Here is a 25535-nt window from a genome sequence, read left to right as displayed (position 1 = left end):
CCAAGTTGTTGGCAGGGTTGGTTTCTTCTGAGGCCTCTCTCCTTGGCTTGCAGATGACTGTCTTCCCCTACGAATTGTCGTGGTCTTCCCTCTGTGTGTCTGTGTCGTCATCTCTTCTTATAAATTCACGAATTATAATGGATTGGGGCCCACCCTCATGACTCATTTTAATTTAATTACCTCTTTAAAGATCCTTTCTCCAATTAGAGCTATATTCCAAGATATTAGGGGTTAGAATTTCAATATGTGAATTTTGGGGGAGACAATATTTAACCCATAACACAGTCCAAAAAGTCAACGGTGCCGAGGGTGAGAAACCCTGCAAAACATTGGGGGTAGCTGGCAGATCTTACAGCAAGATAGTAAACCTCCTGGTCAAATTAAGGGCTTTTGGAGACTGAGCTGAAATTTCTCCTTTTTTTTTTTTTTTTTTTTTTTTTTTTGAGACAGGGTTCTACTCTGTTGTCCAGGCTGCCCCTGTGCTTCTGAGGGGACTGGGAAGCTTTGGAACACTGCACAAGCCTGCACCTTCCCTGGGAGGTGCTGATCTAGGAGGCTTGCTTGGTTCTTTTGCACTTAGCATGAGTGACTCCATTTTGGTTTGGTCTGGTGCAAACCAAACCAGTTTGGTTTTGGTTTGGTTTCCCGGAGTGCAGTAGTGCAGTCATGATCTCCACTCACTGCAGGCTCAGGTGATCCTCCCACCTTAGCCTCCTGAGTAGCTGGGACTACAGGTACACACCATACCCAGCTAATTTTTGTGTTTGCAGTGGAGATGGGGTTTTGCTATGTTGCCCAGGCTGGTCTCAAACTCCCAACCTCAAGCAACCCTCTTCGGCCTCCCAAAGTGCTGGGATTCAAGTGTGAGCCACCATTCCTGACTTGAAATTTCTCCTCTGACGTGTCTTCTCTGCCTCCTCCTGTTGATGTTGCTGTTGCTGCGTTCTCTCCTTAGATTGGAGCCCATTGGTGCAGCTGCCAGCAAGGAATACTCTCTGGAGAAAAACTTGGATAAAATGAAGTTAGACTGGATTAATGTGATGTTCACCTTTGTGAAATACAGGGATACTGTGAGTCTCACTTCAACTGCAGCCCCCCCCCACCCACTTTGAAAGCAGCCCCATTTATTTGCAGTAGATTACAGAAGCGATTCATTCAGAATGGCAACAGAACTCACAGAGGAATAATAGCTCACATCTTGATTGCTCCTGTCTGCCTTCCTATGCCAATCATCCCTCTCAGCACCGCCACAGAGATGCATTCTTTAATTCAGAAAGGACTTTTGATTCAGAGCAAGAAGCTTTCTCAGTGCAAAGGAACCAAGCAAGCCTCTAAATCAGTACCTCAGGGAAGGTGCAGGCTTATACACACCTCCAAGGCTTCCCAGTCCCCTCAGAAGCACAGGGGCAGACAATGACTAGGGTTTCTCAGATGTTGATGCGTGCAGGAATCACCAGAGACCTTGTTAAAGTGCAGGTTCTGATTCAGCAGGTCTGGGATGGGACCTAAGATTCTGCAGATCTAACAGGCTCCCAGATAATATCGATCACATTTCGAAAAGTAAGAATGTAGGTCTTTGTTTTTGCTTGCACTGTAAAAAACACGGAGTTTGTACAGTGCATGTGAAGGTACACGCACCTGAAGTGTTTGCTCAGCTGTCTTTAGGGTCTGGCTTGGTTTTGGGATGGAGTGTGAGGTAGGGATAAGGGCTGCAGCTCTTGGGGAGCTGTAAATCATGGAGGCAACAAGTTGATACACACATCCTGCAGACTGTTGGTTCTTTTTTTCTTTCATTTTTTAAGATGGAGTGCAACTGCCTGATTTCGGCTCACTGCAACCTCTGCTTCCTCAAGCGATTCTCGGGCCTCAGCCTCCTGAGTAGCTGGGATTACAGGTGCCCTCCACCATACCCAGCTAATTTTTGTATTTTTAGTAGAGATGGGGTTTCACTATGTTGTCCCGGCTGGTCTTCAACACTTGACCTCAAGTGATCTGCCCGCCTGAGCCTCCCAAATTGCTGGGATTATAGGTGTGAGTCACCAAACCTGGCCCAACCATTGATTCTTAAAGCAGCGCCTGCAAACCTGCATTGTAGAATCATCTGGGATACTTTAAAAAATCCCAGTTGATTCTTCCTGGCTCCTCCACTCTCAGAATGCTGGGGCATCTGTATTTTTCAGGTACCCCTGGTTTTTATCGTGTACAATATGAATTGATAACCAAAAGCTCCCAAGCCTCTCTCCTCCCCCAGCTGCATGTTGTCTACTTGTGACTTCTTTCCCTATTCAGTTTCAGTGGTCAGAGTGCCTTGATTTCACTCAAAAAGCTGTGGGGGGTGGAAAGGTGTGATCCCTTTCCTCACCTATCATGAAGGTCATTCACAGCCAATACTCCTATAATAAAAGACCGATTAACAAGAGAAAACCATTAAAATTTTATTTAATCAAAGTTTTTTGTTGTTTTTGTGACAGAGTTTAGCTCTGTCTCCAGGCTGGAGTGCAGTGGTGCGATCTCAGCTCACTGTAACCTCTGCCTCCCAGGTTCAGGCGATTCTCCTGTCTCAGCCTCCCAAATAGTTGGGACTACAGGCTTGGACCACCATGCCCAGCTAATTTTTATATTTTTAGTAGAGACAGGGTTTCACCATGTTGGCCAGGATGGTCTCAAGCTCTTGACCTTGTGATTTGCCCACCTGAGCTTCCCAAAGTGCTGGGATTACAGGCATGAGCCACCTCACCCAGCCTAAAGATCTTTAAGAAAATTTTCAAGGAAGAAAGTAGAAGTCCTATCTCCTGCAAGACATAGATTCCTATCCCATTAGAGTGGAGTTCTGAGCTGTGAGGTTTTAAGGGATCAGCATGAAAAATGGGGAGGTGGCTGGATGAAGTGGCTCATGCCTATAATCCCAACACTTTAAGAGGCTAAAGCAAGAAGATTGCTTGAGACCAGGAGTTCAAGACCACTCTGGGCAACACAGTGAGACCCCACCTCTTAAAAATCCAGTCTGAGCACAGTGGCTCACGCCTGTAATCCCAGCACTTTGGGAGGCCAAGGCGGGCGGATCACCTGAGGTTAGGAGTTTGAGACCAGCCTGGCTGACATGGTGAAAGCCCGTCTTTACTAAAAATACAAAATTATCCATGCATGGTGGCATGTGCCTGTAATCCCGGCTATTCGGGAGGCTGAGACAGGTGAATCACTTGAACCCAGGAGGCAGAGGTTGCAGTAAGCCCAGATTCTGCCATCACCCTCCAGCCTAGGAAACAAGAGTGAAACTCCGTCTCAAAAAAAAAAAAAAAAAAAATCCAAGTATGGTAGTATATGCCTGTAGTCCCACCTACTTGGGAGGCTAGGCAGGAGGATTGATTAAGCCCATTAGTTTGAGGCTGCAGTGAGCTAGAATCGAGCCATTGTACTCAGGCTTGGGTGAGAGACCCTGTCTCTAATAAATAAATTTTTTAAAAAAGGAAAAGAAAAATGGGGAGGTTTCACAATTTTGACAGGGTGGTGCCTCTTTATTTACAGGATACAAGCATCTTGTGTGTAGTTGATGACATTCAAATGCTACTCGATGATCATGTGATAAAGACCCAGACCATGTGTGGCTCCCCATTCATCAAACCAATAGAAGCAGAATGCCGGGTAAGAGGGAATGAATGTTTTGACATGTTTCATTAGCTGTGGGTTTCTCAGAGGAGGGGGAAGGTTTTCACGTTCAGTTAACAAAGAAAGTTACTTTGTCCTAATTGAAAAAAATGAATAAATGACACAGTGGCTCATGCCTGTAATCCCAGCACTTCGGGAGGCTGAGGCGGGCAGATCACCTGAGTTCAGGAGTTCGAGACCAGCCTGGCCAACATGGTGAAACCCCGTCTACTAAAAACACAAAAATTAGCCAGGCGTGGTGGTGGGCACCCATAATCCCAGCTTCCTGAGAGGCTGAGACAGGAGAATCACTTGAACCCAGGAGGTGGAGGTTGCAGTGAGCCAAGATTGTGCTATTGCACTCCAGCCTGGGCAATGAGAGTGAAACTCTGGCTCAAAAATAAATAAGTAAATAAATGATGCAAGACTGAAAGCAATAACCATCCAAGTAAGCATATGGCATGCTGAGCCTTTGCAACTGTCTGCCAAAAGAGAAGATGAGATTCGAATGCACCAAATACACATGCATTTGGAAAGCATCTTATGGGCAGTAGTTATCTAGAATGTAAGCTACCCAAGGGTAGGGGTTTGGCCTCCTGTGCTCATTGTTTGTAGAAGTGACGTAGGCTAAGGGTACAAACTCTGTAACCAGATTGCCTGGATTCAAATTCTGGCTCTGCTCCTTATTGGTGATGTGACCTTGAGCACATTACTAAACTGTTGTGTTTCAGTTTCTACATCTGGAAAATGAGGTTTGTAATAACATCTACCTTGTAAGGCTGTTGGATTAAATTGTTCTGTGTAGTTAAAGCATTCAGACCATCACTTGTCGCAGATTGTGTGTGTAACTATTATAATTATTCTGCTAGAACATGAGCTCCATAAAGGGCAAAGCTCTTGTGTGTTTTACTCATTGCTATGTTCACATCACCTGGAGCAGTGACCAGAGCATAGGGGGACCCTCCATAAATATTTTTTAAACAAGTGACTGACTGACTGAGTGAATGAATAAATGTATGGCTCCATCCATTTGCTTGGTCTGTGGCCCTGTGATGCAGAGTGGCAGGTTAATGATTCAGATATGAAATGCTAAATTCACAGAAATGGGAAGAAAAGCTAGTTCGTGTACAAGATAATTTGGATGCCTGGTTGAAATGCCAAGCCACCTGGCTGTACCTGGAACCAATCTTCAGTTCAGAGGACATTATTGCCCAGATGCCAGAAGAAGGCAGGAAATTTGGGATTGTTGATAGTTCCTGGAAATCGCTTATGTCCCAAGCAGTAAGTTTTTATACCCTAATAACTCTTTTCAGCAGAAATACAAATGTTTTACTCATTATGCATCCTAGTCACCTTCCTTGAAACTTGTAAATGAACTGGAGTTTTGCAAAACCAATCTTTTATATCTTCTTCTAATTTCAAAAGTTATTATTATTAAAAATGCAAACATATGGCAGGTGTGGTGGCTCACGCCTGTAATCCCAGCACTTTGGGAGGCCAAGGTGGGTGGATCATTTGAGGTCAGGAGTTCCAGACCAGCCTGGCCAACATGGTGAAACACTCCATCTCTATTAAAAATACAAAAAAAAAAAAAATTGCCTGGCATGGTGGTACATGCCTGTAATCCCAGCTACTCAGGAGACTGAAGTAGGAGGATCGCTTGAACTCGGGAGGCAGAGGTTGCAGTGAGCTGGGCTTGTGTCACTGCACTCCAGCCTGGGAGACAGAGTGAGACTCCATCTCAAAAAAAATTTAAAAAAATATATAAACCTACAAATATAAATATGTAACATAGCAAATAGAATCCTTCTGAAATTCCACTTCCCAAGCAGTAACTATAGGCAGTTTGTATTAAACTGTCATTTTTCACGAGGTTTTATTTGTTACAGGATGATGCAATAACACTTTCATAGATTGAGAATCCTTTTAGAACTCCAACAATTATCCACATTTGGTTACTCAGATATTTAACAAATGTTTATTCAGTACCTACAATGACCCAGGGGTTGTACTGGGAATCAGAAAACACTTGAAGGTGGCAAGAATATGATTTCTGTCTTCATAGAATTTGCTGCATTGGCTGAGTGTGGTGGCTCATGCCTGTAATTCCAGCACTTTGGGAGGCCAAGCCAGGTGGATCACTTGAGCTCAGGAGTTTGAGACCAGCCTGGCAACATGGTAAAACCCCATCTCTACTAAAAATACAAAAAATTAGCTGGGCATGGTGGCATGTGCCTGTAATCCCAGCTATCCAGAGGCTGAGGCAGAAGGATCCCTTGAGCCCGGGAGGCAGAGGTTGCTATGACCCCAGATTGTGCCACTGCACTCTAGCCTGGGTGAAAGAACAAGACTCTGTCTCTAAAAAAAAAAAAAAGAGAAAGAAAAGAAAAAGTAATGTTATAGAAGAGTGATTGGTTGTTTCTGCCTCTAAAGCAGGAACCCTAGGATCAAGCCTTGAAGGATGGTAAGTTCACTGGGTGTGCAAGGCAGGTAGAGGCATCTTTTAGGAGGTCAAATCATTTTTCTTTTCTAAGTCAAGTGTGATCAAATTGAGGTACACTTAAAAAGGTTATTTCCTTTTTGTTATTAAAAAGATAAATTCCCCAAGGGAATTTATCTTCTCTGCTTTGTTTGTGAGGGTGAGATAAATGGAGATTTAGATTATCAAGTCAGCATAAGCCAATTCTTTATTAGTTAAGGTTCTTTGGGTGCAAGTGACAGAAACTGACTCAGGTTAGCTCAAACGAAAAGACCAAACAGGTTTCTCGTGGAACCCAAGACCAAAAAGTACAGCCAAGCCTCACAAAGGATGGATCTAGAACCCAGAAACCTCTTAGGAACTCTTTTCATCTCTCTGATCTCAGCTCCTCTTTCCAGGCCATGCTTTAGTCTCTCTCTCTCTCTCTCTCTCTCTCTCTCTGTCTGTCTCTCACTCTCTGTCTGTCTGTCTCTCCCACTCTCTCTCTCTCAAGACTGGCTTGCTCTGCCACTCCATCACACAAAGAGACATGATCCTCACTCAGCCCGACTAGTATAGAATGTCATGGTTTGGATTCTAAACTCCCTGGATTAAAATATAATTGGGCTTGTTTGGATTCAGGTGTCCCAGTCCCTGCCCAGTCAACCATGATCAGAGGAACAGGGTCATGTTCCATGAGTGTTCACCCCTGTGCAGTTAGTAGGGGGATCAGAAGGCATTAGCTGGATAAGGAATGCTGTTAGTTGATAATCCGGTCACACATTATTACAATGACCAATCTCAGAACTTGGGAACCCCATGATGAGTCTCCCCTTTTTTGATGGAACCCAGGTGAAAGATAGCAGGGTTATGGTGGCAGCCGACCAGCCACGGATGACAGAGAAGCTTCAAGAAGCCAACCTTCTCTTGGAGGACATCCAGAAAGGGCTGAATAATTATTTGGAGAAGAAGAGACTATTCTTCCCCAGGTATCCAGCATTGTTCTTTTATCTGGAATTACATTCTTCCCCCATATGTAGGTAGAATTACATTTTTCATACTGAGAGTTGGCTTCAACCAATCTAGACCATACTCTTTCCTGGTTTTCGATTCCCTGAGACAGCTTTCAGGAATGGGGCATGGCTTCATGGTCATTACTTAGTGTGAATTTGAATGGACACCAGTGGGTGTCAAATGCACATGTTGTATCCAAACCAACACTGTTATTTTCCCCAATTACAGGGATAGAGTAGTCATGACTATGAGCCTGAATTTTGGAGTTAAACAGACCTCCTTTGGCATCCTAGCTTTCCTACTTAGTAATCTTGAGGCCTCCAGGAAATCTATCCAAGCCTCAGGTTCTCCACTATAAATTTGGGATATAATAATGGCCCCTTCTTCATGTGTTTGTTGTACAGATTAATGAGCTAATGCATGTAAAAACATTTAGCACCTAGACTATATGTTTTGGAAACATCAGCCAATTTTTTATGCCATCTAGTTTTGTAGTTTCTGGTAGGTATGCTTATACATATTTGACTTTTTTTCCCCACAAGAACCAATCTTCTGCATGAAAGTCAAGGGAGTTTTAGGTTAGCTCCAGGTCAGGCATGGTGCCTCACACCTGTAATCCCAACATTTTAGGAGGCCAAGGTGGGAGGATTTATTGAGCTCAGAAATTCGAGATCAGTCTGGACAAGATGGAGAAATTCCACCTCTACATAAGAATACAAAAGTAAGCTAGCATGGTGGTATGTGCCCATGGTCCCAGCTACTTGAGAGGCTGAGGTAGCAGGATCATTTAAGTCTGGGAGGCAGAGCCAAGATTATGCCATTGCACTCCAGCTTGGGCAACAGTGTCAGACCCTGTCTCAAAAAAAAAAAAAAAAAAAAAGAGAAGAGGAAGAGGAAGAAGAAGGAGTAGGAGGAGGAGGAAGAAAGAAGAAGAAGAAAGAAAAGGAAGAAAATAAATAAAAGAAAGAAAAAGAAAGAAAGAAAGAAGGCTCTGATAATCCACCCATGTCTGGTTCACCACTGATGGTCGCTCCACGTCATTTGACCCTGATTAGGGTGTTTGATCCTAATTTACATTTAAGAAACATGAATTTTAGTGTCTCTTTATGTGGAGACAAAGTTAGTTCCATGCTCTTTACAAAAAAAAAAATGATTTGTTAGAAAGTCAGAAGTATGACCAGGTGTGTTGGCTCATGCCTGTAATCCCAGCACTGTGGGAGGCTTAGGCAGGTGAATCACCTGAGGTCAGGAGTTCAAGACCAGCCTGGTCAACATGGTGAAAGCCCACCTCTACTAAAAATACAAAAATTAGCCAGGTGTGGTGGGGGGCACCTGTAATCACAGCTACTTGGGAGGCTGAGGCAGGAGAATTGCTTGAACCTGGCGGCTGGGAGGCAGAGGTTGCAGTTTGCCGAGATCACACCACTGCACTCCAGCCTGGGTGACAGAACAAGATTTGGGCTCAAAAACAACAACAACAACAAAAAAAAAAAAAAACAGAGAAACTGAGAAGTATCTTTGGTATTTATTCAATTCAGCATTATCCAATAGAACTTTCTGCAATGATAGGAATGATCTTTGTCTATACTGTCCAGTACTACAGTAGCCCTTAGAGACCAGTGGCCACTGAGCACTTTACAGGTGGCTGATGTGACTAAGGAAGCCAATTTTTAACTTAGTTAATGTGACTTTTTAATATAAATAGCCACATGTGGCTAATAGCTTTCGCACTGGACAACACATTATAGTGGAAAGAACCCTGGTTTGGAAGCATAAGGCTTGGGAAGAGATTAAACTCAGGAAATGCCTGAGGTTTGGGCTTCTAGATCTAGACCCACTCTTGTTATTCCTAATAAAAATAAGAATAATAGGCTGGGTACAGGGGCTCATGCCTATAATCTGAGCACTTGGGAGGCCGAAGCAGGCAGATCACCTGAGGTCAGGAGTCGGAGACCAGCCTGGCCAAAATGAGGAAACCTCATCTCTACTAAAAATACAAAGATTAGCTGGATGTGGTGGTAGGTGCCTGTAGTCTCAGCTACTTGGGAGGCTGAGGCAGGAGAATTGCTTGAACCCAGGAGGCAGAGGTTGCAGTGAACCGAGATGGTGCCACTGCTCTCCAGCCTGGGTGACAGATCAAGACTCTCTCAAAAAAAATATGAGTAATAGCACTAATTTAGCAGTTAGCTTACATCAGGACTCTGCTCTAAGTGCTTTGCACTTATTAACTAATTTAATCCTCATAATACTCTTATGAGGTTGGGAACATTATTATTATCCCTGTTTTATAAATGAGAAAATAATAATTTGCCCAAAGATACAAGACAGGTAAATGACCAAGCTAGAATTGATACCCAGGAAGTCTGGATAAGATATTCAGCATTTAACCTCTCTGAGCCACATATTTCCCCTAAGTTGAACACACACACACACACACACAAATACCTCAATATTTCATTGTGCATTTTTAAGAAATAAAAGTAAACACTCTCAGTAAACACTTTGAGAATGTTTTTGATAGCCATATAATTTAATTTCATCTTGAAAATACAGATTTCTAAAAAAAAGATTTTAATTTTAAATTATACAAATGTGTTATTATTACTCTCATGGCCATTGAGCTTTATTTATTATAACACGTGATGGAGATGGAGGGAGTGTGCATCCATAGAGAGGGTATATCCCATTTGAATTTCACTTGGAAGTGGGAGAAATTGACCTCTCATTGGATGTTGGTTAGTTGGTCAGCAACAAATAATTATTACTCTTTCTACTTGCTCAACATTGTAGACACAGTGTATTAGTTTGCTTTGGTGGATAAGAAATGACTGCAAAACTTAGAAGTGTGAAACAGCAACCATGTATTTAGCTCATAATTCTGTAGGTTGGGAGATTGGGCTGGGCTTAGCTGGGTGGTTCTTCTGGTCTCATTGGGGCTCACTTGTGACTGCAGTGAGTGGGCAGTCAGCATCTCAACTGCTTGTCTGGTCATTGGCTTCCTATTGGCGGGGGAAACAGGTAGTTGGGCCACATGTCTTTTGTCCTGTAGAAGACTAGCCTGGGTTTATTCATATGGTAGTGGTCACAGGGCTCCTAAGAGCAGCAAGTGTGAAAGCATCATGACCTCTTGATGCCTAGGCTTAGAACTTGCACAGACTCATGTTCATTTACATTCTAATGGCCAAAACAAGACACAGAGCCAGCTCAAGTTTGAGAAATGTGAAAACAGGCTCCACCTTTCGATAAGAGGACCTGTAAATATTGTGGCCATTTTTGTAACCCACTATATTTGGTAAAGGTCATAATCACACAATCCCTCCATCATAGAACTTTCAGCCTGATGGTCACAGTACAGGTTTGAACACTGAACATTTCTGAAAGATTGTTGTTGCTGGTTTTAGGCCTAAAAAAGAGATGAAATTGTCTTATTATCCCTAATTTAAAAGATAGCAGAGAGCTGAGGGCAGTGGCTCATGCTTAAAGTCCCAGCACTTTGGGAGGCAAAGTGGATGGTTCACTTGAGCCCAGGAGTTTGAGACTAGCCTGGGCAACATGGTGAGGCCCCGTCTCTACAAAGTAATCAAAATTAGCTGGGTGTGGTGGTACACGCCTGTAGTCCCAGCTACTCAGGAGGCTGAGGTGGGAGAATTGCTTAAGCCCTGAAGGCCAAGGCTGTAGTGAGCCATGATTGCACCACTGCACTCCAGCCCAGGTGACAAAGCAAGACCCTGTCTTAACAAAAATAAAATAAAATGAAAGATGGTAGAGGCCTCTGCATGTAAATAGGCTCATTCTTAACATTTGCTTTCTTGTATCATGCCTATACAATTTTCTTGCAAGCATGGAGAGAAGGAAAGACAAGGAAGTCTCTCTCCCCTGCCCCTACCCAGTGGTTCTCAACACTGACTGCATGTTAGAATGACCTGAAATTTGTAAAAATACAGATTTTATCAGACCCACCTCCAGACCAATTCTATTAGAATCTGGGCAGTGGGACTGTGGCACTGGAATTTTGTTATAAGCTCCCCAGGTGATTCTAAAGTGCAGCCAGAGTTGAGAATCGCTGTTCTATCTGGGCTCCTTTCAACTGATAGCACCCACACCCCCCAGCCCTATTAAAGCCACATATGCCAGCTTTCATTCTTTCTGTTGCTCTCAGAGTCAAAACCATTGCTTCTCAGCCTTTTGGCTAACATCATGTATAGTATCTCAGAGTCAAAACCATCTCCAACATACCTGTAATCCCAGCACTTTGGGAGGCTGAAGCGGGTGGATCACCTGAGGTCAGGAGTTCAAGACCAGCCTAGCCAACATGGTGAAACTCCATCTCTACCAAAAATACAAAAAAAAAAAAAAAAAACATAGCTGGGCGTGGTGGTGCATGCCTGTAATCCCAGCTACCCAGGAGGCTGAGGCAGGAGAATCGCTTGAATCTGGAAAATGGAGGTTATAGTGAGCCAAGATCTTGCTATTGTACTCGAGCCTGGGTGACAATAGCAAAACTCTGTCTCAAAAAATAAATAAATAAAAAATCTCCAAACTGGGTGTCATGGCTCATGCCTGCAATCCCAGCTACTCAGGAGGCTGAGGAGACAGGATTGCTTGAACCCAGGAGTCCAAGCCTAGCCTGGGCGATATGGCAAGACCTCATCTCTTTAAAAAAGGTAAACTACCTTCCAAGTCCCAGATGAAAAGTGGTAAAAGAGCGTGGGCCTTAGTGAAGACCCCAGGACGTTGCTGTTATTTACCTAGGTTTGGACTACCTGTTGGAGAGTGTCACCTTGCTAGAAGAAGTTCTTGGAAGAGGTTCCAGTTACTATCTTTCTTTGCTCTGAAATAGGTTCTTCTTCCTATCAAACGATGAGCTGCTGGAAATCTTGTCAGAGACAAAGGACCCTCTCCGAGTGCAGCCGCACTTGAAGAAGTGCTTTGAAGGTATCGCCAAGCTCGAGTTTACAGACAATCTGGAAATTATGGGCATGATCAGCTCCGAAAAAGAAACTGTTCCATTCATACAGAAAATCTACCCAGCTAACGCCAAGGTAACTCCCCTTACCCATTTTTGGTTCTTTTCTCCATAACAGAGTAAACCAGAGAGCATATTGGTTAAGCACTGGGACCCTAGTTCAAGACTGCCTGGGGTGTGGAACACTTGGGTTCCACAATGTAACAACTGAATAATTTGGGGAAGTTACTCAATATTCTGAGTCTCAGTGTACCCATCTCCAAGATAGGGATTATACTGCAAGCCACGTGATGCATTAAATTTGTGGATTTTTAACCCAGCTCAATGTGGAGTCAGTTGCAGGAATCAGATCCAAACAACTGATGCTGTTTAGATTTCCATATGCAGAGTTCAGTTGAAAGTGATTCAGTTAGACAGGTAGCTTTCTGGGGCACTCATTTTAAAGATCAATAAAACATCATAGAATCAATGAGAGATATAATGCTACTTAGGTTTTCATACATATGTCCTTATATAATGAGTAAAGTATAAATTACTTCCATTTCTGCTGAGTGACAGCACCCTCAAGTGGAAATAGACAAGCAGGCTTAGCCTTGCTTTGTTGGCTGTTTTTGCTACCCACACATGTAAACTGCAGCAACCAGGAGTCACATTACCAACGCAGACACCAGCTAGCTTACAAGCACCTGAAGTCAACAGCTACGGTTACCTGAAATTCTAACACTCAATAATTTGCTGCATATTTGAATTTCCCTATGGAGCTTTAATCAAAATCCAAATGACCTGGTTGCATCCCATACCAATTAAATCAGGAAGTCTGGGGGTGGGAGTCAGTCATCAGTATTTTTCAAAGATCTCCAAGTGATTTCAAGGAACAGCAAAGTTTGAGACCTACTGGAATAATGCATGAATCAGAACGGTTCATTAAAAAAGTGCAATTTATTTTATGAACTGACATAAATGTTTCATTTGCCTTCTGAAAAGTTGTCTGTTTCAGAAGATGACATGAAAGTAATGCATGCTAAAAATGGGCCGGGCACAGTGGCTCACACCTATAGTCCCAGCACTTTGGGAGGCCGAGGCAGGTGGATCACCTGAGGTCAGGAGTTCGAGACCAGCCTGGCCAATATGGCGAAACTCCGTCTCTACTAAAAAGTCGAGTATGGTGGCACAGGCCTGTAATCCTAGCTACTCAGGAGGCTGAGGCAAGAGAATCACTTGAACCCGGGAGGCAGAGGTTGGAGTGAGCTGAGATCACACCATTACACTCCAGCCTGGGTGACAAGAGTGAAACTCCATCAAAAAAATAAATAAATAAAAGTCCTATTGCCCCTTTAGAAGGCATATACTTCTGAGAACACAGGAAATAAGTGTAAAGCAGATAGACAATATTGGCTGGGGCCAGGTGCCATGGCTCATACCTGTAATCTCAGCACTTTGGGAGGCTGAGGCAGGAGGATCTCTTGAGACCAGGAGTTCGAGACCAGCCTGGGCAACATGAAGAGAACCAAGCTCTACAGAAAAAATCAAAAATTTGCCAGGCATGGTGACATGCGCCTGCAGTCCCAGCTATTCAGGTGGCTGAAGCAAGAGGGTCGCTTGGGCCCAATTCGAGGCTGCAGTGAGCCAGGATCGCACCACCACACTCCAGTCTGGATGACAGAGAAAGGCCCTGTCTCTCTCTTAAACAAACAAAAAAAAAAAAAAAGAAAAAGGATGGGGAGAAAGAGAACATGGGCTTGAAAAGGTGCCAAGCCTTTGGCCTCCCTCCAGCCGTGTCCAGAGAGAAAGCTGTGTTCTGCCTGCTGTCCCTCCCTCCCTCTGGGTGTTGGTTGACTGTTGCACTCTCTGTCTGTCTTGCCACATAGGGTATGGTGGAAAAGTGGCTCCAGCAGGTGGAGCAGATGATGCTGGCCAGTCTGCGAGAAGTCATTGGACTTGGGATTGAAGCATATGTCAAGGTAAACGAGAGTCTGGGTACACATGCCGGGACACTAGTGCACTAAAGAGAACACTGGGGAGAAGGTGAATGTAACAGCCGTTCAGTTGGACCCTCTGCCTTCTACCAAAACCTGTCCCTCTGCACCTCTCTTTCCTTTACCTGTGAATCCTGGGGCAGTGAACCTATTCCTGGTGAAATGTTTGAAGTTAGAAGCAGGTGATGCAAGAGAAGAAGGTTAGCTGGAACCCTTTGGTTGTACAGACCAGTCCTTTTTCAATGGAATTAATGGCACAAGGTCTATTTAGAGCCCCTTCCGATTAAGCATTCATTTACCTTACAGATGCCCTGAATGGTATAATTCATTAAGTTCCCAAAGCTTTAAGGGAAACAGGTATGATGTAAGGCTTAAGACAATTAAGCTATCAGAATAACTTGGTAGCCACCCTCTAGCAACATTCATGACTGGCTGTAACTTTCTTTCTTTCTTTCTTTTTTTTTTTTTTTCGAGATGGAGTCTCACTCTGTCTCCCAGGCTGCAGTGCAGTGGCATGATCTTGGCTCACTGCAACCTCCACCTTCTGGGTTCAAGCAGTTCTCCTGCCTCAGCTTCCCAAGTAGCTGTGACTATAGGCACCCACCACCACGCCCAGCTAATTTTTGTATTTTTAGTAGAGACGGGGTTTCACCATATTGGCCAGGATGGTCTCAAACTCCTGACCTCAAGTGATCCACCTGCCTTGGCCTCCAAAAGTGCTGAGATTACAGGCGTGAGCCACCACACCCGGCCAATTGACTCTAACTTTCTTACTTTCTTATTCCCAGGACCCACAGAACAAAGCAATATTCAATTAACACCTTCACACTAAAGCACTGGGGACTGACCTTGCTGTCCCTTGAAGTCATATTTGCATTGTCAAATGAAAGAGCAATCCTTTTTTCTATGACATGTTCTGAATCAAAAATTAAAGAAAAGCAGTTACTGGTATGAAGCTATTTCATGCAAATCAAATCTATCAAGTTTTATCCTCAGATCAAACTTTTTCTGTAAAGAGCCGGATAGTAAATATTTTCAGTGCTGCAGGCCACATTCCCAGTGCAACTATTTTTCAAAATAAATTGTATTGTGTATATTTAATGTATATAACATAATGTTATAAGAGATATATGTGTAGTAAATGGGTACTGTAGCTTTGCCCTTGTAACGTAAAAGCATCAGAATGTATGTAAAAGATGGGCATGGCTATATTTCTTTTTTTTATTATTTGTTTTTTTAAATTTTATTTTACTTTAAGTTCTGGGATACATGTGCAGAACATGCAGGTGTGTTACATAGGTATACTGTGTCATGGTGGTTTGCTGCACCTATCAACCCGTCATCTAGGTTTTAAGCCCCACATGCATTAGGTATTTGTCCTAATGCTCTTCCTCCCCTTGCTCCCCACGCCCAAGAGGCCCCGGTGTGTGATGTTCCCCTCCCTGTGTCCATGTGTTCTCATTGTTCAACTCCCACTTATGGGTGAGAACATGCAGTGTTTGGTTTTCTGTGCCTGTGTTAGTTTGCTGAGAATGATGGCTTCCAGCTTCATCCATGTCCCTGAAAAGGACATAAACTCATTCTTTTTTATGGCTGTGACTGTATATACAACTCTATTTATGAAAAAATTTCTATACATAGTTTGCCCACTCCTGATCTGTAGCTTAAGAGAAAAAATTGTGGGGTGGGGAAACAGCTAAGAAAATTGTGACTCAGCACTGCAATATTATGCAGCCATTAAAAAACAGTAGTTATGAGAACTCTCTGAACATCACCTTGAGTATAACTATGGCAAAATTTGATGAATGAGAGCATGGAAAAAATGCAAAGTTGATGAGATGATTGGTGATTTATTTTCTTTTTCATAAAACTCAGAAAGGAAGACATAAATCAGTAATCCCAGAGATGTCGAACCTTGTAGCATCTGAGGATGGGGGAAGATTTTGTTTTTGTTGTGGACGGGGTAAGATGGTTGGGGCATGTTTTTGTAAACCCAGTTTAAACCACACGTGAACTGATCCTACCACACGTCCGCTGCACTTTTCCAGGTCCCTCGAAATCACTGGGTCTTACAGTGGCCTGGCCAGGTGGTTATCTGTGTCTCTTCCGTCTTTTGGACCCAGGAGGTGTCCCAAGCTCTGGTGGAAAATACCTTACCGGTAAGTGAGATTGCTGTGAAGCTTACAGAAGAGATCCAAGCATCCATTAGGATTTGAATGACATATAATTAGAGTAGCCATGTTTTATTCTCTAAACAAAAGTTGTTTGGACTCAGCGTCTCAGACATCAGGGTTCCCATAAGGACAGTGGGATGGACAATTTGGGATTGGAGCTGTCCTGGAGTTCTATGGTACAAGATCCCTCATAGTCCTTCCTAGACGACAGAAATTCTGGACCAAAGGATTTTAAGTCTTATACCCTTGATTCTAGGGGCCAACCTGGCAGAATTTCCACCAAGGGAGAACTCCTGAATTCTTCCTAAGCCAAGGGACCATAATTTTCCTCTCCTTCTCCTTTACAGCCTCCTTCTCATCACCCCTACTCCCTCCCAAATGAATCCACCTCCCATCCTTCCTTCAGCTTTCTCCTGAGACCAAGTGTACTCAAGCATCTGCTTATCCTCAGATCCAAATACACGTATTTCCAGCCAATTGATGCCAATGCTTGACTGTTAAGACCTGGATGGACTTGAGTTCAAATCCTGACACTGTCTCTTCTTAGCTGTGTGACCATGAGCAACTTAACCCAAGTCTCAATCTCCTTGTCTGTAACATACAAGGAATTGTCATACCATATCAAAATATTGTGGTAGGGTTAAATGAGATGTCAGTAAATGACTCAATACTTAGATACAAGGCTATAAACCCTACAGGGAAGACGCTATGTCTACTCTGCTGACTATTATATCTTCAGGGCTTAACATAGTGACCAGCACATAGTAGATGCTCAATAAATATTTGGGGATTTGTTTGTCTGTTTTTAAACTTTTTCTGTTTTTTAAACTAGAGACGAGGTCTCACTATGTTGGTCAGGGTAGTCTTGAACTCTTGGCCTCAAGCAGTCCTCCTTGCCTCAGTCTCCCAAAGTGCTAGGAGCCACCATGCATGACCAAATGTTTGTTAAATGAATGAATGAAAACTTCATACTCAGCCAGGCTTTCTACCATGGTATAATTCCCCATGACTATCTCACCAGACCTCTTGTTACTCCCCTTAGAGGATTGGCTGTGAATTAGAATATATTTTAATTTCCCATATTTTGCTGTAGAATATTAATACTTGGCCAATGTTTAAACTTATACAGATTCCATATTGATAAATCCTAATGGACATATTGTGCTTTACACATGCAAACTGCTTTCACATACATCTTTCAAACTTTAGAAACTCTAAAATCCTCTGACTTTTGTGATGGTATCTCTGTGCCCCAGTTTTCCTACCCATAGATAAGGAGAATGTTTCCCATCATACACCCAGGCCCTGGAGTGCATGCATGCTGTGTGATGTGCCTCCATATCATAAAGGAAGCAGGTGTTGACACAGAATAGCCATCCCTGCTCCCTCCAACCATTTATTATTCATTTAACAAATACCGGTTTGGCATCTGCTCTGTGCTGGGACTGCTGCTAACAAAGGTAATTAGAAGTGAATGAGACAGACATAGTTCCTGTCTTCATGGATTTATAGTCTAGTGGGGGAGAGAAAAAGGCTCTTTTATAGAACTGTGATAGGAAAGAACAGACATCCAGTAAGTGTGGGGGGGGAGGAAGGGAGGAAGGGAAGAAGGAAGAAAGAAAGGTAGGAAGGGAGGAAGGGATGGAGGAAGAGAGGGAGGGAGGGAGGAAGGGAGGGAGGGAGGGAGGGAGGTTAGTTAGGATTGGGGAAGATTTCTCAGAAAAGTTGTGTCTAAGAGGTGACCTGAAATATAAGTAGGGATTAGCTGAGCAGAAAATAGGAGGAAGAGTATTCCAGAGAGAAGACCTGGACTATGCAACAGACTGAAGATGAAAAGCATGGTGTATTCCAGCAGGAAGACACTTTGGTCTAGAATAGCTGTGGAATGGGTGTGGTTAGGAGAGATGAGGGGAGAAGCCCCAACACCACATCCTCTACTTCATTTAATCCTCAACATAGCTTGAAGAGGTTGCTATAATTATCTAGATTTAGGGCAGGATACGGTGGCTCACACCTGTAATCCCAATAGTTTGGGAGGCCAAGGCGGGAGCATTGCTTGAGGCCAGGAGTTCAAGACCAGCCTGGGCAACACAGTGAGACCCCCAGCTCTACAAATAGCCAGGAGTGATGCTGTGTGCCTATGGCCCCAGCTACTCTGGTGGCTGAGGTGGGAGGATTGCTTGAGCTCAGGAGGTCAAGGTTTCAGTGAGCCATGTTTGTGCCTGTGCACTCCAGACTGGATGACAGAGCAAAACCCCCTCTCAAAAAAAAAAAAAAAAAAAAAAAACTGCATCTGACACAGCAGGATACTGAGACTCAGAAGCTTAAAATCATTTTCCCAGAGCCACAGAGCTAGAAAGTAGAAAGTAGAGAAGGTAGGATTTGAACCTAGGGGTGGTCTTACTTTTTTTCCTTTTTAAGTGTTCTTTTTATTTTTTTGTTCCTTTGTTTGAAATAACATGAAACTTTCAAATAATACTGCAAATATAATACAAATAATTTCCATATATCTTTCATCCAGATTCCTCATATATTAACATCTTATACAATCATATTGATATGATTTTGTTCCCTAATCTCTAGACCTTTCTAAATTGGCTAACTTAAATTTTGTCATCTTGGAAAGGAAATGACAGGCCAGCATGGTGGCTAATGCCTGTAATCCTAGCACTTTGGGAGGCCAGGGTGGGTAGATCACTTGAGGTCAGGAGTTTGAGACCAGCTTAGCCAACATGCTGAAACCCCATCTCTACTAAAAATACAAAGATTAGCTGGGTGTGGTGTTGTGCACCTGTAGTTCCAGCTATTCCACCTGTATTCCAGCTATATTGAGAGGCTGAGTCAGGCTCCATCTCAAAAAATAAAAATAAAAAATAAATAAAAATTAGCCAATTGCCCTACTGTCCTTTTTTTATTTTCTAGCCCAGAATGCAAGCTAGGATTACATGCTGCATTTTGTTTTTATAGCTCCTTTGTCTCTTTAATGTGAAAAAGTTTCCAGTTTGGGAGGTTAATTCTGATTTACAGTATAATTTATATACCGTAAAATTTACCTTTTTTAGCATATGGTTCTCAGTTTCGAGAAACACATGCATTTGTGGAGGCACCATCACAATCAAAATATAGGACAGTTCCACACCACCCCAAAAAATGCCCTCATGCCTTTTGTAGTCAGTTGCATTCTCTACTCTAAGCCTCCAGTAACTACCAAGTATTTTCTGCTCACTTTCCCACAATATTATAAAAATAAAATCATGCAGTATGAAACCTTCCAAACCTGGCCTCTTTCAGCATAATTCATTAGGAATTCATTCAAAGATTAAGGACTGGAGTAAGGAAGAGGTGGACTTGAGGAAATAACACGCAGGAGTCTGGCTTGAGCCATCCGGTGGTTCATGATACCATTTCCTGACATGGGGATTACCAGGGGACAATCCAGTGTAACCGGTTGTCCCCTCCTCTGCCCCTGCCAGGATTTTCTGAAAAAAAGCAATGATCAGATTGCACAGATTGTCCAGCTGGTGCGAGGGAAGCTGAGCAGCGGAGCTCGACTCACTCTCGGGGCCCTCACAGTCATCGATGTCCACGGTAAGCCAGAAGGCTTCCCCTGTCGTTACCGATGGTCCAGGAGTAGCAGCCTAGTCTTGCTCATCTCAGTTCTCCTGGATGGAATGAGTCAGGGTTTCCTTCCTCATTAGGGAGAGCTTTCTCCAGCCAAGAGTAAGATGGGGCAGGGCCAGGTGCGGTGGCTCACACCTGTAATCCCAGTACTTTGGAAGACTGAGGCAGGTGGATCATGAGGTCAAGAGATCGAGACCATCCTGGCCAACATGGTGAAACCTCATCTCTACTAAAAATACAAAAATTAGCCAGGCACGCACGCCTGTAGTCCCAGCTACGCAAGAGGCTGAGGCAGGAGAATCGCTTGAACCCGGGAGGTGGAAGTTGCAGTGAGCTGAGATCACACCACTGCACTCCAGCCTGGTAACAGACTCCATCTACGAAAAAAAAAAAAAAGATGGAGAGGAAGGAGAGAAGCCAATGCCAAAAAGCTCTGTGTATCTCCACCTGTGTTTCCCCTCCCATCCCCAACCTGATTTCCAGGAACCCTTCCAGCAGGGCTTGTACTGAGACAGTGATGGCCAAAGTCATTTCTGAGCTTCACCAACGTGGAATCATTTCCTTGGCTAACCATACCTAATATTTTTGAATGCTTGCTAGGTGCCAGGCTTTGTGCTAAGTGGTTGACATACATTATCTCAATTTTCAAATTTTCAAAGACATTTCATAGATTTAGAACCTGGAGCTTAGAGAGGCAACTTGCTGAGAGGCGTACAGCTATAATAGTAAGCAACAGAAGTGCCTATGTCTGTCTGCTTCCAAGCCTAAGGGACTGGGAATGGGCAATTTTGCAAGCAGTGGGTGGTGAGACAAGATGCCTTCCAGCTCCTCCTTGAAAACGAAGAGGAGGAGGAAGAGGAGGAGGAGGAGGAAAAACTGGGGTCTTTATATAAAACAAACCACCCCCACACCCTCACTCCATCACCAAGGAAACTGGGGCTGGACCAGGCTGGTTGCTTGGGAACAGAGTCTCTTGCTCACACACCCAGCTTCCTGCTGGCATTTCATGGCATCTCATTCCCCTCAAGGTTAATGCTCACTTCGATCTGATTTCATCAGGTAGGCCAGCATAACATCAGGGAGAGAAGGGAAAATGTGCTTTTCACACGGCCACATTCTCAGCTGTTAGGAATAATTGGTGCAGATGTGGTTATACCGCCCAGGGTAACCCACTGTGGTTGGGTTCACAAACATAAGCATGGGTGTATGCACACATGCACACAATTGCACATACACACTCACACACACATGTAAGTGTGCATATACACATTGCATAGTGAAGGGATCCCCAACCCAATCCCTTGAAATTCACTTTCCTCTTGCATCCCTCATGCATACCCTACCCCTGCCCTACACCTGCTTCCTTGGGAGAATGTATAGGGTGGTTCCCCTCTATATTCCCTCAAGAGCCAGGAGGGGAATTAAATTCCTTGCAAAGGAAGACAAAGTTGTGTATATAATCTTCTTCAAGGACTCTTCTCTGCAGGGTTTTGGATTTTACTGTAATGTAGAAGATTCTGTCACAGAGAGGCAGGAACCTTATGGAAGCAACCCTTTGAAAAGTGATGTTTCTGAGATCTGAATTTTGAGTCTGCTGTACTAACTCTGAGATCTCCATAGCTCTCCACCCAAGTTACCAAAAATGTAATGAATGATTCTCATCGGCCTAAATCCACTCTTCAACTTCAAGGCCCCTGTCACTTGGAGAAAATAAATCAGGGCTTACAGGCCCGTGAAATAAAGGAGAAAAGCTAGAAAATGTATTTCCCAGCTGGTTTCTCAGGCTCCCAGATGGAAAGGGTGCATCTAACCATGGATTCTTGGGCTTCCTTCCCCTGCTATATAAGGCCACTATGATTGCATTCTCCTAGGATATCCTAGGGGCCTGGAACGGGACCAAAAGGGTTATATTGGACATAGGATGGAATTTGTAGTCACTATGCATTGCAAAGCCCTCTGGATCAGCCTTCCAAGAATTTGGGGATGATAACAGTAGCTAATACCTGTATAATGTTTTCATATGCCAAGCACAGCTCCTTTTCTCTCTTTCTCTCTCCATTGTGTCTAGATGTAGATATGTATATATGCAAATGTATTTATTTAGTCCTCAGCATAACCTTATAATGTAGGTACTGCGTTATCCCTATTTTACAGATTATACAACTGAGGAACAGAGAGGTTGAGGAACTTACCCAAAGTCACATAGCTAGTTCATGGTGCAACCAGAATTTGAACCCAGGCAGCCTGATTTCAGAGTACACACCTTTAATACCTCTACTGTGCTATCTGAGAGAAGATGGTGCAGCAGATTCTCTGCCTGGCCTTGGGAGAAAGCAAAGACCAGCTTCTAACAGATATTGCTGCCTGCAGGTTGGGGGGTGGGCAAGGAGGCTTGTGAAATCTAAAATTGTCTGGGCTGGGTTCGGTGGCTCACACCTGTAATCCCAGCACTTTGGGAGGCAAAGGCGGGTGGATAACTTGAGGTCAGGAGTTAGAGACCAGCCTGGACAACATGGTGAAACCCCATCTCTACTAAAAACCAAAATTAGCCAGGCGTAGTGATGTGTGCCTATAATCCCAGCTGCTTTGGAGGCTGAATCAGGAAAATCGCTTGAACCTGGGAGGCAGAGGTTGCAGTGAGCCGAGATGATGCCATTGCACTCCAGCATGGGGGACAGAGTAAGACTCAATAAATAAATAAATAAATAAATAAATAAATAAATAAATAAATAAATAGACTTGAAAAATAAATAAAATAAAATAGTTTGGAGAATGAGGGACCTTGATAACACCCACTTCTAACTGAGGAGCTTACAAAGATGGAGAGTTCTGATGGCTCTGCATGTGTGTTTCTGCATCTGTGTCCCAACAGCCCGCGACGTGGTGGCCAAGTTATCTGAGGACAGGGTCTCTGATCTGAATGATTTCCAATGGATCTCGCAGCTGCGCTACTACTGGGTGGACAAGGATGTGAAGGTGCAGATTATCACCACAGAAGCCTTGTATGGCTATGAGTACCTGGGAAACTCCTCCCGGCTGGTGATCACACCCCTCACTGACCGCTGCTACAGGTACATTCTGGGGTTCCTAGATCTGAGGGGTGAATGGAGAACTCCAGGGGAAGAAAACTCTGGGGAAGAAAGATAGTAATGTCTTGGGTCACCTTTACTTTTCACACTTCAGATTATTAGTTTCTCCATAGTCCCAAAGATGGGTGTGGAAACTAGGTCTTCAGGCTAGAAATAAGAACCCAGCAGGAGTTCTAGTGTAAATCAATCTATTTGAACCACCAAGTGGAATACTGATGCATGTCTGTGAATATGACACATGACTTAACATAGAAGGCTCTCCAATGGCAGGAATGAAGATGGTGCCTGGAGATCCTATGGCCATAAGATAGGCAAGAAGTGACATCAAGAACATAGCTAAGGAGTCTCTGTGCTCTCCAGCCAGTCTCATGAAAAGATCTGGCCGTTCTGGGCTCAGCAAAGTATTTTGCCATTTTCTGTGGAACTCAGCCTTGGAAATTGGGAGTTTGTGAACTTGTCAGTTTTGTGATGTTTAAATGTTCTTTGCTTTTATATATTTTCTTACAGTGGATTTTTTTTTAGATTGTAAAAATAATACTTGGGAGTATTTTCTCTCTTCAAAATCTTCAACCACTTGTTTTTTATGGTCTATGATTTTTGCTCTTCATTTATTTATTACACTCATTATTCAACAGCCATTTTTTGAAGTTTTCTGTGCATCATGCATGACCTCAAGAAACCCTAAATCTAACTGGGGAGATGGGAGAGATATATTCAAATAATTACAAGATAGAGTGCTAAATGAAAACACAGAGACTCATACCAAGGGATGTGGAACCACATTTATTACATCATTCATTTCTAACATTTATCTTGTACCTATTATATGCCAGAAACTGTTAATTTACTGGGGTTATGAAATGGAATTAAATATGATTCCTGAACTTAAGAGTTCATAATCTAGCTGGGCATGGTGGCTCATGCCTATAATCTCAGCACTTTGGGAGACCAAGGTAGGTGGATTACTTGATCCCAGAAGTTTGAGACCAACCCGCCTGGGTTGGGGGTAAAAACACGGCAAAACCCCATCTCTACAAAAAATACGAAAATTAACCGGGTGTAGTGGTGTGTAAGTTCCAACTACTTGGGAGGCTGAGATGGGAGGATCACTTGGGCCAAGGAGGTCAAGGCTGCAGTGAGCCATGACCATGCCTCTGTACTCCAGCCTGGGTGAGAGTGAGAACCTGTCTCAAGAGAAAAAAAAATTCATAATCTAATGGGAGAAATATATTTATTTTCACCATTCTATTAGCACGGGTGATCTTTGGAAGGTGGAGTTTATGAGTATTATTCACTTTTATTTGATTCATTGATGTATATATGCACGCATTCATTTATTCATTCATTCATTCATTTAAATATTTATGGGTGCCACTCGTGCTGGGCACTGTGCTGGGCTTTGAGGTTACAATGCCAAGTAAAATAGAAATGTTTACAATGATGTTATATTGCTCATATGATCAGGGAAAAGGTTTCAGCTATTTGGTTGGTGCAAAAGTTATTGCAGCTTTTACCATTACTTTCAATGGCAAAAACTGCAATCACTTTTGCACCAATCTAAATATATGTATGAGTCAAAATAAATACAAAGCCGATTTCTTTCCTGTGTCTTAGAACTCAAACACTGAAGTCCTATTTTCTTCTCCATAGGACATTGATGGGAGCTTTGAAGCTGAACCTTGGGGGTGCTCCAGAGGGTCCAGCTGGGACTGGCAAGACAGAAACCACCAAAGATCTGGCCAAAGCCTTGGCTAAGCAGGTAGGGAAATGCCATCTATCCCCTCCCTGTCTTCCAGGCCCTCTCTGCACCCCTATTCAGGGAAGGGAACAAGAACTTTAAGATGGTTTAGCATTAATAGGCAGCGTGGGTCCCAGTTCCTTCAGCAGAGCAAGGTGAGAGAAGCCCACCCCTGTTGAATGGTGCATGATAATTCAGATGGGATGGAATCCACCCTAAATGTTACCTACATCCTCCCTCTTTCTAGTGTGTGGTCTTCAACTGCTCCGATGGTTTGGATTACAAAGCTATGGGGAAGTTCTTCAAGGGGCTGGCCCAGGCTGGAGCATGGGCTTGCTTTGATGAGTTCAACAGGATCGAGGTAACTCTGCTTCTAGGCTGCAAAACCAAGAAGTTGCACCTGGAGGGGCCTTTTTCTGGGCTCTGAGCCCCTTAATTACAGGGCCTTATGTCTTCTCTGTGGCAGTCGTGAGTACCTCCAAAGTAGGCACTCAGTGAACTAAACTACATCAAGGAGACAGATGCATATTTTATACACATATCCCCATCTCCCCAACATATTAATTCATTCACTTGTCCATTCCAAACTACTGAGCAGCTACTATACATCAGATATCCTGCATATGTTCATGCTACAAAGATGAGCAAGAAATGGTTTTATAACCAGGCACAGAGGCTTATGCCTGTAATCCCAACACTTTGGGAGGACAAGGTGGGAGGATCACTTGAACCCAGGAGTCTGAGATCAGCCTGGGCAACACAGTGAGGCCCTGTCTCTACAAAAATAAAAGAGTCTCATCTATTCAGGAGGGTGAGACAGGAGGATCGCTTGAGCCCAGGAGTTCAAGGCTGAA

The 25535-nt window shown here is 43.5% G+C and overlaps 1 protein-coding gene across 4 annotated transcripts in view; it reads left to right on the top strand.

Moving 5' to 3' along the window:
• Positions 1–25535, top strand: part of DNAH3 (dynein axonemal heavy chain 3) — a 202834-nt gene that overhangs the window by 72567 nt on the left and 104732 nt on the right. For all 4 annotated transcript variants that reach the window (XM_032242887.1, XM_032242886.1, XM_032242888.1 and 1 more), the window contains 11 exons: positions 956–1070; positions 3526–3642; positions 4747–4926; positions 6956–7092; positions 11958–12159; positions 13952–14044; positions 16108–16218; positions 19707–19821; positions 22727–22925; positions 24594–24702; positions 24929–25042. In XM_032242887.1, the coding sequence (XP_032098778.1) occupies positions 956–1070; positions 3526–3642; positions 4747–4926; positions 6956–7092; positions 11958–12159; positions 13952–14044; positions 16108–16218; positions 19707–19821; positions 22727–22925; positions 24594–24702; positions 24929–25042 (1492 nt within the window). The remainder of the gene's footprint in view (positions 1–955; positions 1071–3525; positions 3643–4746; positions 4927–6955; positions 7093–11957; positions 12160–13951; positions 14045–16107; positions 16219–19706; positions 19822–22726; positions 22926–24593; positions 24703–24928; positions 25043–25535) is intronic.

Source organism: Sapajus apella, unplaced genomic scaffold, assembly GCF_009761245.1.
Source record: "Sapajus apella isolate SASKATOON/1434 unplaced genomic scaffold, GSC_monkey_1.0 scaffold51, whole genome shotgun sequence".
Classification (NCBI taxonomy): domain Eukaryota; kingdom Metazoa; phylum Chordata; class Mammalia; order Primates; family Cebidae; genus Sapajus; species Sapajus apella.
This window is presented reverse-complemented; position numbering and strand designations above follow the sequence as displayed.